Below are 13,366 nucleotides of genomic sequence, written 5' to 3'. Positions count from 1 at the left end.
ATGCTTCCAGATCCTTTGACCCCCACAAGGGCTCTGGGCCCCAGCGGCTGCACAGCGGGGCTGAACCAGCACACAGCTGTCTTAATGCCCTTGACCTTGGAAACAGACCTCTCTGCCTCTTGGCTTCCTCCGGGGTGCACGCCACTGCCCCACCCCCTCCGGAAAAAAGGAGAGATGTAACGAAAGCAGGCTTGCGTGTTTCATGCTTTAATTCGGAGCTGTCTGCTGCAGGGACACAGCTCTGCTGAACAACAGGACAAAGGAGACAGAGTGAATCCCCTCCCCCTGCCCGGACCCCCTTAATTCTGCCAAGGGGGAGGGCGGCCTATCAGAGCGCACTGTGACTCTTTGCCCCTGGGTCAGAGAGGGGATTATGAGGTCACTGGGCAGAAGCCCCTCAGGAGGCCTCTACCCCAGAACCTTGTCCTCTGCCCACCCATCCCCAAGGCGTGGTCAGATACCCCTGTCTGAGTGGTGATTGGGAAGGGTGTTCAGTGAAAAGCTAAGTTACCCCCTTGGGAGATGCTCGGTAAACTCTGCCTGAAGCTGGCTGTTGCGCAGAGTCCGGTCCCGGCCCGATTCCTGCCTGAGCCCGGCCCAGAGAAGCAGCAAGGCCGCTCTGGCCCGGGGCCCTGCACCTAAGACGTCCCTTCCAGCCGCTAAGCTCCAAGGGACCAGCAGTTTCACAAAGTGGCTCTTGGGAAGCACGGTCCGGTCTGTAGGATCTAATCGGCCCCCAGGATTTCTGCCCCAGAAGCCAAGGGCAGGAGGGCGAGGTCACGGCCGACAGGAAGGGTGGGCAGCAGGCATCTGGAGGGGGAGCCCTCAACAGCCCCGGCCCTGGCCCTGCGCTCGCCGCCCCGGGTGCTGCGCCCTGTCTAGCTGGGGGCGGGGCCAGGCCGCTGCACCCCCACCGCCTGCGGAGCTGCGCCTTTTGCATAGATGCGGACACGGAGTACACACACGCACACACACAGGAGCCGGGCGGGGCCCCCGACCCACGCGGTCCCAGGGCTGGCCAGCAAGCCGCCTCCTCCGCTAACACGAAGAAGAAAAGCCTGTGGAAGGCCCCGCGGCCCTCCCCAAAGAGAGGACCCTCCATGCTGCTGCAGGTGAGGGCCCCTGCCACCACGGCGGGCAGGTCTCGGGCCAGAGCAGGCAGAGGGGCCGGCGGCTGGCCGCTCTCACCTCACCCAGAGGCCTGGGGGCCAAGCCCAGGCCAGCCCTTCACGAGTGGCTTCTCCAGCAACGGGGACCGAATGGACTATGGCCCGCAGCCCTGACCACAACCACCGACACACAAGACACACAGGAAGGCCACAGAGAGCACGACGTGGACAGGAGCGGAGGAGCCAGCCGCCCCACTAAGTTCCAGGGGTGAAAAACAGATCAAGTTTTTTACGAGATCAAGTAGAGCCATACGTTTATTTTTCTCGGCAAAGCTTTGACTATTTCTAACGAGACGCTGTGCAGCCGCGAGTCCACGGCACAGGAGGCTGGGTGCGCGGCCAGTCCCGGCTAGGCTTTGGACCGGGGCTGTCCACTCGGCCGCCCCCGGGGCCACAGCCCCAGTGTCCTTGGGGCAGCCCCGGCCAGGCCCCAGGAGCTCACGTTTGGTTCAGCTAGGGCCGGGGCGGGGTTGGGGCGGGGGGTGGGGGGTGGGGTGCTCCGCGAAGGATGGCTGGTCTGCGGCCCCGGACGGAAGTGGGGGGTCTTTGAGGCACAAAGCGCGTGGCGGAGGGGCTGCCGCCCGCTCCCAGTGCATGCAGGTGCCCCACCTTGAGTGGGGGGCACAGAGGGGAAGGGCAGAGCCCACAGTCAGGTGGCGGCTGCTGGAGCAGCAGGGGTGGGCAAGCATCCTTGGCAGAGAACCAGAGTGGCCCATAGGCCAGAGGGGTAAGGAAGACACAGGGTCCCACCAACGCCCCCCCTCCAAATGTGAGGCCTAACTCCGAGAAGTGGGTGGGGTGACCAGATGGGTGTGAGTCCTGCAGGGAGCAAGAACTTGGTCTTCTTTGTCAAATAATAACGGGAATAAAATGTCAGCAGCTTGGCTGGCCAACCCCCCCCCCCCCCCATGTGGTCCCTCCGGGGAAGCCGGGAGGACAGTGAGCCTTCCCCGGGCCCTACTGCCCCCCCCCCAGCCCAGGACACAGCCCACGGCCCTCCTGCTTTGGCCTGGACAACATCATGGCTTCAGTGCCCCATCTCCCGTCACCCTGCAGGAATTCCCTCCCAGGAAAGGTTCCGTCTGAGATGCCAGGAGCCCTCACCCTAGGAAGTCAGCAGCCGCCTTGCAGGAGGTCCCGGGCTGCCTGAGAACGGAGTCCCAGAGCGAACACAGTGCAAAGCAGAAGCGGGCCCAAAGCCCCCCCAGAAGGTTGGGATGGGCCCCAGGGGCCACCGAGGCCTCTGGCTTCTCACGCTCCGCTGAGGACGGCTGAGTTCATGCAGCCCGGCCTCCCAGACCACAAGGCTTTGTCCCGGCCGCCGGCGGGAGGGGCTCCTGAGCCGCGCACCCCCCCTCTACCCCAGCCTGAGCCTGCCTGGCTCAGTTCTCACAGAAAGGACAATAGGACACACCCAAAAGCTCCAGAGAAAAACGGATCATGGGGGGAGGGTCCTGGACAGACAGACACACAGACGTAGCACCCACATGGCCCTCTGCTGCCTCCTGCCCATCACTGCCTTTCCACCACAGTGGGGGGGGGGGGGGTCGGAGGAGGAGGCGGGGCCTCCAGCCCAGGCCCGTTAGCTCCAGAGCCCGCTGGGGGTCCCGGGTCAGGTGCCTGTCCTTTGGGTCGCAGCTGCCTCCATCTGAGGAAAGAAGACCGGCCCAGGAGCTGGTCTGAGGGCAAGGGGGGCGGGTGGAGTGATGAGGGGACCGACAGGACGCGGAGGGCTGGGGGATGGGAGGCGACAGTGGGCAGCGGAGGCCCAGCCTCCCCAGATCCATATACCGGAGACTTCCTGAGCAGGGGCTGCCCTGGTGAAGGGCCTGGGCGGTGGGCGGTGGGGGCGGGGCTGGATTGATGATGTCACCACGTTCCCTCTGCAATGTGTCCAACGGTGGACCGTGGGGGGCGGGGGCGGGGCTGGATCGATGACGTCACCACGTTCCCTCTGCATTGTGTCCAACGGTGGACCGTGGGGGGGAGGTGGGCGGGGCTGGATTGATGACGTCACCACGTTCCCTCTGCAATGTGTCCACCGGTGGACCGTGGGGGGAGGTGGGCGGGGCTGGACTGATGACGTCACCACGTTCCCTCTGCAATGTGTCCAACGGCGGACCGCGGTCAACCCTTCCCCCTTCTCCCGTCCAAGCTGCGGGATGACTCCCTCCAAGCCCCACGCCCAGCGCCCCTGACACGGTCGGTCGACACCCTGAAGAAAACCACTTCCAAACCCGAAACTAAATAAATAAGATGATGCCCCACGGGGAGGAAGGTGCGAGAGGGAGGCCGCCACCCCTACAATCAGTGGTCACGGGCCGGGGACGGGGCCGGGGACCGGCGGGCGTCCTCAGAGCTGGGAGCCGCCGCCTCCGCCGCCAGCCGAGCCGGCGCCCTGCGGGCCCAGCGAGCGGCAGCTGATCCGGCGGATGGAGTGCAAGGCCACGGTGCAGCAGCCCCGCAGCAGGGAGCTGATGTTGTAGATGGGCTGGCCCTGGCGCCGCTGGGAGCGGCACAGCCAGGCCACCGTGGGGACGGCCGGCACCACCACCGCCAGCAGGTCCACGATGTAGTGGCGGCTCCAGTAGCTCCGGGGCTCCTTCTCGGCTGCGGAGGCGGCGGCCTCCTCCTCCTCCTCCACGGGGCACGCCACGCTCACCGACAGGCAGGGGTTGGGGTTGGGGTTGGCACCGGGCCGGTGTGGGCTCGGCCCGCGGGTGACGATGGGTTCTGGGGCCTCAAGCTCGTCGCCCACCGTCACCACCACTGCCGAGTGGGTGTCTCTGGGCCCGGAGGGGTGGGGGTCCGGCTCCGGGCACCTGTCCCCGGGCTCGGGGCCTGTCCCGCAGACCTGGGCCTTGGTCACCTTCTCCAGGATGGCGTCCAGGTCGGGCTGGCACTGGGCGAAGTCCGTCTGGATGGCGCGCTCCTGCATGCAGCTGGCCTGCACGCCGGCCTCGGTCCCGCCCGGCTGCTTCTCGTAGGCGCTGCCGGCGGGCCAGCGCGGCCCCAGGCTGAAGGAGCCGCGCCGCGAGGCCTCCTCGGGGCCGCAGTCCACGCCCGAGGACAGCAGGCTGCTGACCTCCAGCGCGTCCGTCCGGCTCAGCGTGTCGTCGTTGCCCACGAAGCCGCTGTCAGCCCCATCCTCCGTGGAGGAGCCGCCGGGGGCGTCCCCGGGGGGCCGGTCCCCGCAGACGGCGGGGTCACTCAGCTTGGTGTAGGTGGAGCTGCGCGTCAGGGACCGGGCGGGGGAGGAGCGGGCGGGGGAGCCCCCGGCCGACTCCCCAGCGCCGTCCTCCTTGGCCGCGCCATTCTGGGCCACCTCCATGCTGTGCAGCAGCGTCTCCAGCTTCTTGTTCTGGATGTTGATGTCCACGAAGTACTTCTGCAGCCCCTTGTCCTTGTCGATCAGGTTGCTCTTGACCGTGTCGATGACCTGCTTTAGCTGCCTGATCTCCTTGCGGGCCTCCTTCAGCGCCAGCTGGGCCTCCACCCGGTGGCACTCCTCCTCGATCCAGTCCTCCTGCATGCGCGACAGCTGCGTTTTCAGGTCGTCGATCTCTGTGTCGCTGCGGGCAGACGGGACACACAGGCTCACCGCAGGGCCTGCGCCATGCCCCCCCGCCCCCCACAGGTGATACAGAGTGGAAAACAGAAGGAACTTCTCTTCACTCCCCTGGGGGAATGGGGTGGGGGTCAAGCAGTGAAGACAGGACAGGCCCCCTCCTGGTGGAGGGGGGAGAAGAAATCGAGCTAAGAGACACTACGGCATTCCCACCCCAGGGGCCAATATGCAGGTAACGGTCCACGTTTATGTCTATTACCCATGGAAGAGGCCCAGGGATCTCAAACTCAGGCCCGCAGGCCGCATGCGGCCCGCCCACCAATTTTGTGCGGCCCGCAGACTAATCAAACTTCGTGGATTAGTGTGCGGGCCAGTCAAACTTCGTGGATTAGTGTGCGGGCCAGTCTGCGGGCCGCACAAAATTGGTGGGCGGGCCGCATGCGGCCCGAGGGCCGCGAGTTTGAGACCCCTGGGCTAGACAATCAAAAGTCTCAATTCAAAAATGCTGCCGCTATACAAACCTAATACATCCTCATAAAAGTCTTCATAGGCCCTGGCCGGCTGGCTCAGTGGTAGAGCACCAGCCCCGCGTGTGGATGTCCTGGGTTCAATTCCCGGCCAGGGCACACAGGAGAAGCGCCCATCTGCTTCTCCACTCTTTCCCCTCTCCTTCCTCTTTGTCTCTCTTCCCCTCCCGCAGCCAAGGCTCCATTGGAGCAAAGTTGGCCCGGGCGCTGAGGATGGCTCCATGGCCTCCGCCTCAGGCACTAAGAAGAGCTTGGCTGCTGAGCAACAGAGCAGCAGCCCCAGATGGGCAGAGCATCGCCCCCTAGCAGGCTTGCTGGGTGGATCTCAGTTGGGGCTCATGCGAGAGTGTCTCTCTGCCTCCCGTCTGTTCACTGAATTAAAAAAACAAAAACACACAAAAAACTTCATAACACAACAAAATGAAACCTAACCTCTCTGCCCTAGAGAAAGGGACATGACCTCCTACCAAAGCCGGCTGTGGAAATTCTAAACGAAGGGACATTTGGCCAGAGAACCTGGGGACAGGGCAGGGGATGGCTCTGGTTTTCATCAGAGAAATTATCACCTTCAGTCTGGGGGCGGGAAGAGCTGATAATGCTATGTCTTCCCTCAAGCAGAGAGAAAAGGGGATGAATACAAGGAGAAATGATGAAAACAGGGTTGTGCTCGTTCACCCAGGGTGGACATTTACTTTGTTGTGTCTACTGTGGAAAGGAAAAGAAAAGTGGAGGAGAAGGCGCCCAGCTACTCCCGAGAGAAGAGGAGGTGCCAGGGAAACAGACGGTCAGCGGACCCTCGTCCGGACCCTCAGCCCTTGATAAATCCCTGAGTCACCAGTGACTCGGGGGGCTCAGAGGAGGGAGGCGAGTTAGACAAAGGTGCCTCCACGTGCAGAGGCACAACCGGGACGGGCCAGAAGCTGAGAGAAAGGAGTGAGACTGGACCCCCGCCCTGGGCGCTGCTCCCTCAGCCCACCTCTCAGCGGCATGGCCCCCACGCAGCCGGCCGCTCCGCCCACACCCAGCATTCGTGTAAATAAATAAAACCCACAAAGGGCACAATGTCACGTTAGAGTGACGGTCCCAGCTCGAGCACCACGTGAGACCAGAAGCTCCGCTCAGGAATTGCAGGCAGGGGTCTCGTGCTGCTGTGTGTGCCGAAGGGTCCTGGGCTGGGGCCCCAGGGGCCACAAAGGTCGTCCACGGCATCGTGAGGAAGGGGACAGACAGATCACTCACAGGACACAGCTCGGGGACTGCAGCGGGGACCGGAGCTGCTCGGAGTGGCAACAAAAGCCATGCGGACAGGTGTGGGACCCCTTGACCCCTCTGGTCTTGGGGTGGGGGGCTCCCCCAGGGGGACTCTCCTCACTGACGCTGAGCTCAGGGAGGAAGAGTGAGTTTGGAAGAAGGAAGTGGGCATGCTCAGCCCTGCGGGTCCCCGTCCCCTCTCCACGGAGCCGGCAGGACCGCCGGCAGCTACGGCCCCCCAGCCTTGCCTATGACATCACATGTGAACCAGGTCCAGGCACCCCCCCCCCCCGCCCCCGAGAGCACAGAGTGTGGATGACGTTCGGAGGAGAAGGCCGGCTCTGGCCGGGGATGGCGGGATCTGTGGAGAGTGTGCGGAGTGTGGCCACCAAGCAGGCGAAGGAACCCTAGTTCCTAGTGCCCGCAAGGGGAGCGGGTGCGGAGCCCCGAGGGAGGCAAGGTGTGGGCATGTCCACGACCGGGCATCCTGCCTCCACCATGGGGCAGACCGGATGGCCCGCTTTGTGGGACGGGCCACCGTCTCCTTCCTGGGGACAGGCGTGCGGCCGCCAGGCAGACCCAGGGCGTCGCTGGGAGGACGAGGGGGAATAGAGATAGGAACCCGTGATAGGAACCCAAGCTCTGACGACACGGGGGTGGGGGGGCCCTGGAGGACCCCCCGGGGCTCCCACAGGTCAAAGCCACAGCCCATGCCAACTGCACCTGCTGGGCTCTGGGTGAGGGAGGCGCGGCCGTGGGCGCCAAACGCTTCCACTGAGAGACGGGAAGAGAGACGGGGCAGGGTTGCTGGGGCAGTGGGGTTTCCTTCCGGGGTGAGGGAGTGTTCTGGAATCAGACACTGGTGATGGCTGCAGTGAACATGACCCAGGTAATCAAATCGTGTGGTATGTGAATTCCCTCTCAATAAAGTCATAATATAATATCTATAATATATAACATAAAATATTATATATAATATGAAATATGTACAGAATATAAGTTATATATATAATGTTATATATCTCTCTATAGATATATAACATACATATATGTCAAAGATAAAGGAAGGTGTGGTCATGGTGGCCGCCCCCCCCCCCCCGCCTCCACCACCCCCCCACACCCGTGCCCCACGTAGCGCCTCGCCCAGTGCAGGCTCAGCTGTGCTGTTAGAATCCACACAGTCCGGAGAAGACGGTCAAGACGATGAAGAAGAGATCAGAGGCCAGCCCCGCAGCCTCCATGGCGAAGTTGGAGCCACTGGCCTGGACAGGCAGAGACTGGGAGGGGAAGCCCCGGCCCTCGGGTCTGGAGAAGGCACTCCCCGAGGGGCCCGAGGCGGGGCCCGGGAGACCGCCCTGGGCTGGGTCAGAGCTCGGTTTCTCCTGATCACCTGCCATCTACAAGCAGATGAAGAGGAAGGCTTCCGGGGCCTGAACGGGTGGGTCAAGAGCGCCCTGGTGAGGAGCAGGGCAGGGAAGGGAAGCCAGGGAGGACACCTGTGCCACGCTCCCCTGGTGGACAGGAGCCAGGGGTAAGAAGTGACCCGAAGGGGGCTGCCAGGCTAGAACTGGGAGCGCCCTGCCCGGGGCCGGAAGTCCGACAAGCCCTCCCAGGGGACACTGCTCCCGGCCTGGCCCCCAGCAGCTACCTGACCTCGTCAAAGAGGGCCACGGAGAGGGGACGGGCTGGTGCGCGCTCGGAAATGGGCTCCAACCGGGCTGGCTGGGAAAGGTGCCCCCAGACCCTTCCTCCTGCCCAGAGACGCCCGGGACCCGGGTTCCTCAGAGCGGAGGAGAGCGGAGGGCGTCCCCAGGGCTGCCGAGGGCCGCCCGGCCGCCTGCTCACCGGTCCTGGAGCCGGTCCTGCGTGTCCTTCAGCCTGGCCTTCAGGTGCCGGATGCAGACCTCCTTCTGCTGCAGGGGCGTCAGGTACTGCTCGGGGGTGGGGGGCTTGATGCCGTGGTTGTCGCTGCAGAGCGTGTACTTCATGGAGCGCCTGCAAGGGGACTCTGGTCAGGGCAGCCGGGGGGTGGGGGTGGGGGCAGAGAGGAGGGCAAGGTACCTCCAGGGGGCACGAGGGTGCCAGCCTCACCGTCCTGGTCCCAGCAGAGGGCTCCAGGCCACGGCCCGTGTGGGCCAGCGGATACCCAGCCCTCTCCTGGAAAGTGGGTTTTTGTGAATGCTCTTCGGAGTGAAGACCTCAGTGTCAGGGCGGTCCCCTGCCTGGGGGCAGGGAGACACACCACAGCACATACAGCACAAGCCTGGCACCGTGCTGGGCACTCTGCCAACACCATCGCCATCATCCAGTCCCAGAGAGAGCTCAGGTGTCCCGTCTCCCAACCCGGAGATCGCAGCTGGAGCCGGGGCTGGGGCGCGAGGGCCTCTCCCCTTCATACTCTGCAGGCACACTCCCGTGGAGCGCACATCTGAGTACAGGGAGTCCCAGCTGTCAGTGCCTGTGTACACACACACATCCACACACACACACACACACACATCCACACACACACACATCCACACACACACACACACATCCACACACACACACATCCACACACACACACACATCCACACACACACACATCCACACATACACACATCCACACACCCACACACATCCACACACACACACACACACATCCACACACACACACACATCCACACACACACATACACACATCCACACACACACACACACCCACACACATCCACACACACACACACACATCCACACACACACACATCCACACACACACACCCACACACATCCACACACACACACACACACACACACACACACGTGTGCCACCAGGTATGGGCCACCTACGGACATCGACAGGTCGAAGCCTCCGGGCTGCCCGGCCCCCTTCCACAGGTAAGGGCGTGGAGACTGGGAGACAGGAAGGGACCCAATCCCAAACCCACGTTTTCCTGCCTCCACTTGTACTTCAGCGCCTGGGAAACAGGACGGTGCGGGCATTATTGCTCTGGCTTCCTGGTCTTCGGGGACCCACGGCTCCTCTTGCCCTGACGCCCCCAACCCGATCCTGCCTTCCCAGTCCCTGTCCGCCTTTCCTGAGCACACACTCAGCCTCTCTCGCCCTGAGAGGGTCCCCCGGAGGGAAACAAGGTGGCAGAAGCTGCGAGGGGCCTTCAAACACCGTGCCAGGGAGAACCTCTCCCTGCGCCAGCTGGCCCTGCCACCGGACCCTCCCATCACCCAGTCCCCGCCAGCAAGGTGGACGCAGCATCTCCTGGGGAAGGTGTCCCTTGTCAGGAAACAGCAGCCCTGGGACCGGTGGGCAGGGGGCTTCGGGCTTGACACCTTGTTCCTTCCTGGGACGTCAACCTGCTGGCAGGTGCAGCGGTGGGATTCAGCTGGTTGGCACTGGTTCGGCAGAACCGATCTCATTTTTTTGTTGAGTTCAGCGGTTCGGTTGCTAAAATGGCCCTGGTCACCAGGGTCCTCTGTAAGGCGGGCGGCTGCCCACCTCACTCTTTCTGAATGTTCATCTGCACAACAGCGTGTTCTAAGCGCCCGTGGTCATGTTCATTCCATCCGTCGGTGAAAAAAATTGCCAATAAGGACGCCCATCAAGAAGCAATATGGGCCCTGGCCGGTTGGCTCAGCAGTAGAGCGTCGGCCTGGCATGCGGGGGACCCGGGTTTGATTCCCGGCCAGGGCACATAGGAGAAGCGCCCATTTGATTCTCCACCCCCCCTCCTTCCTCTCTGTCTCTCTCTTCCCCTCCCGCAGCCGAGGCTCCATTGGAGCAAAGATGGCCTGGGCGCTGGGGATGGCTCCTTGGCCTCTGCCCCAGGCGCTAGAGTGGCTCTGGTTGTGGCAGAGCGTCGCCCCCTGGTGGGCAGAGCGTCGCCCCTGGTGGGCGTGCCGGGTGGATCCCGGTCGGGCGCATGCGGGAGTCTGTCTGACTGTCTCTCCCCATTTCCAGCTTCTATAAAAAAAAAAAAAAGAAGCAATATGGAAATATCTTAAATGACAGTTTCATTGTTTTTTTTTGGTCAGGTATTATTTAATACTTGTTCATTAATATTTTAAAACTCTTATAACATAGACTAGTTTTTGTATACCTCTTTTATTGTTCTTATCTAAGTATCACATGCCTGAAATAATAAACTACCTTTCAGCCTAATCGTTTTTTTTTTTTTTATACTTAAAACAGTCACTAGGGCTGAGAACTGGTTGTGAAATTATTTGAATCCCACCGCTGGTCACACCCATTTCACAGACACAGGAACTGAGGCTCAGAGAGAGAGGACAGACGTGACCTGCTTAAGGTGACGCAGCCAGGGAGCGTTGGGGACATTCGGTCAGGACCCTCGGGCTCCCCGCTGGGCCGGGTGGGCGGTGGGGGTGGGCGGGCAGTGGTTACCTGGGCGTGGGGCTGCTGTCACTGCCCTTGCAGGAGCCCGAGTTGCTGCTGCTGCTGAGCGAGGGGGCACCGTAGGCATCCCGCACGCTCACGGGCGGGGAGGTGCGCCTGGAGGCGGGAAGAGGAGGCAGGTGCTCGCTCTGGCTGGTGGGCAGCGGCGGGCACTGGGCGAACACCGCCAGGCCGCTGCGGCCCAAGGGGCCCCCACTTCGGGGTCGCCGCCGGCGGGAGAGGAGCAGAGGGGAGATGGGGATGCACAGACGGGGGGTGGGGGGGGGACAAAACAGACAGCGCCAATCAAGACGGAAAAGCAGACAGAGGCAGGCCGGTCGGTCCTCCCGGCTCCCCCCGGGGCAAGAATGAGGCTGGGCAGGGCTGCAGGTCAAGGGTGGGGTCCCCTCTATCCTTAAAGGGGCCTCAACTTCCAGGGTCCCCCCGAGCCTAGAGCAGGAGGTCTGAGCCACAGGTGGAGAAAAATGGGGAGGAGCAGAGACAGGAGGAGGAGCACACGGGGGTGAAATCAGGGAGGCCACATGAGCCCAAGAAGAGCCTGGGTGACACCCTCCAGTAACTGGGACCATCAAACCCCACACTGGTGTCGGCAGGAATCCAAGGGTTTCGGCCACAGAGAACGTTAGGTTCCCCGTATCATCTGAGCCCTTCACTGGTTCCAGGAGGTGGGGAGCGTTCGCAAGCCCATTTCCCAGGTAGGAAAACCAAGGAAAGGACTTGCTCAAAAGAGCTGCTGCTGGTTGGTGGCAGAGGCGGGCCCCTCCCTCCTCCTGTCCTGTGAGGCCCAGGTTCTGGGCAAGGGGGAGACTCACCTGCGGGGTCCGGCGGAGGCCCGTCGACTGCCCTGCAGGGACATGGCCATGAGGCTGCGGGTCCGGGTGAGGGGTGGGATGGGCGGTGTCCCCGGGGCTGAGGAGAGAGGGCGCGTTGGGGGGGCCGCGGGGAGGGCCGGGCCGGGCCATGTCATCCTCTCGCTGGGGCCGCTGCCCGGCATGGCTTCTCCTCTGACCCTTCCACAGGGTGACCCAGGCCTGAGCGAGGGCCCGGCGGGCCAGGGTCTGGCCACCGCTGGCTCCCGGCACCTGACTTAAAATTATCAGCAGGGCCTCAGGGAAGCCAGAAATCCTCAGTCCATTCCTGTGTTGTCCAGATGGGTGACCGTGCCCCACAGACAGCCAAAGCCTTGCCCACGGTCACGCAGGCATTGGGCAGGGCCTCCTGACCGCCGGCCAGCGCAGCACGAGTCCTCTACACTACCGGCCGGGCCCCCTGGACCCCTGACACTCGAGCCCCAACCCCTACGCTGGTCAGTCCTCCTGCCTCGGTGGGAGCTGCAGGCTGGAGGGTTCCTGGGGCAGGACCAGGGACCCCAAATTACGCTGGGCTAGTCTTGACGTCACCTTCCCAGAGTGCCCGTCGGCACGTGGCTCGGGGCTTCCCATCTACAGGGGAGACAAGACAGACCAACACGCCAGCACAGGTGTAGAAAGACACATGGAGACACACGGTCACGCACAGGCACCACGTCCCCGGCATGCCCAGACGTGCTGCACAGGCCTCAGCGGGCATGCTCGGGGGACCCGCGGGCCACGCCGGACGGGCATGCAGCCTGACCCTCCCACACGCGTGCCGCACACACCCGCGCACAGGCGCATGCTGACCGGGGCATGCGCCAGGGACTCGGGGCACAGGCTCAAGGCGGATGAGGCCTGGGGTGGGCGGGAGCAGACGCCCACCCAGCGGGGTGTCCCGGTGCGCTGGGCCCAGTAGAAAGTGCCCGTGCCTGCAGAGACCCATCCACGGCCCTCCTGGCAAGAGGAAAGGGGGACTTGGGCCTTCTGGCTTCGGCCTAGGAGTCACTAGGTCCCTCTCCCGGGAAGGGGCTTGGGCTCCCAGCGCAGCCCTCCAGGGTTTAGGGAGGGTCGAAGCCCCATGCCGGGCTGGGGGTTGGCTACAGGAGGAGGCCCGCACTGGGCACCAGCCAGGGGCTCCTGGGCTCCACGGTGGAGGGCCCCGGGCTCTGCAGCCACCATGCTCGCTCTGTGCCAGCTCCAGACCCCCGTTACCTCCTTCCATGCTCAGAGCAGGGGCTAAGGACACTGGGTTGCAGGAGACTCGGCTGAGCACACTGTACCCCAGACCTGCCCCCATGCTGGGAAACAAGCATTCGCCAAGCCCCGCTCCACGCCAGACCCCCAGGCCAAGCACGTTACGTACATTACGCCATGGACTCCTCCCAACAACCCTATGAGGAAGTGCGGTGATTAGTCCCTTTACAGAGGAGGGATCCCCGAGGAAGTGCGGTGATTAGTCCCCTTACAGAGGAGGGATCCCCGAGGGAAGGGACCTGCCCCGGTCGCACGCCCAGTGTGTGGCAGAGCCAACACCGGAAGTTGAGGGGCTGGACCTCCGACCCTGGAGTCCCCGGGCCAGGGCACCGCCC

At 63.4% G+C, this 13,366-nt stretch overlaps 1 protein-coding gene across 12 annotated transcripts in view; it reads right to left on the bottom strand.

Moving 5' to 3' along the window:
- Positions 1 to 1,406: 1,406 nt before the first annotated feature.
- The window catches only part of SNPH (syntaphilin), a 42,373-nt gene continuing 30,413 nt past the window's right edge, over positions 1,407 to 13,366 (bottom strand). For 4 of the 12 annotated variants that reach the window (XM_066384186.1, XM_066384189.1, XM_066384192.1 and 1 more), the window contains 4 exons: positions 11,736 to 11,832; positions 10,912 to 11,118; positions 8,361 to 8,510; positions 1,407 to 4,741 (listed from right to left, as the gene is read on the bottom strand). In XM_066384186.1, the coding sequence (XP_066240283.1) occupies positions 3,523 to 4,741; positions 8,361 to 8,510; positions 10,912 to 11,118; positions 11,736 to 11,832 (1,673 nt within the window). In that variant the 3' untranslated portion in view covers positions 1,407 to 3,522. Of the gene's footprint in view, positions 4,742 to 8,360; positions 8,511 to 10,911; positions 11,119 to 11,735; positions 12,366 to 13,140; positions 13,169 to 13,366 lie in introns of all 12 variants that reach the window. The other 8 variants (XM_066384182.1, XM_066384183.1, XM_066384185.1 and 5 more) reach the window with 6 other exon arrangements.

The sequence above is a fragment of the Saccopteryx leptura genome, chromosome 5 (genome assembly GCF_036850995.1).
Source record: "Saccopteryx leptura isolate mSacLep1 chromosome 5, mSacLep1_pri_phased_curated, whole genome shotgun sequence".
Taxonomy (NCBI): Eukaryota; Metazoa; Chordata; class Mammalia; order Chiroptera; family Emballonuridae; genus Saccopteryx; species Saccopteryx leptura.
Note: the sequence above shows the minus strand (reverse complement) of the source record. Positions and strands in the feature narration are given on the sequence as shown.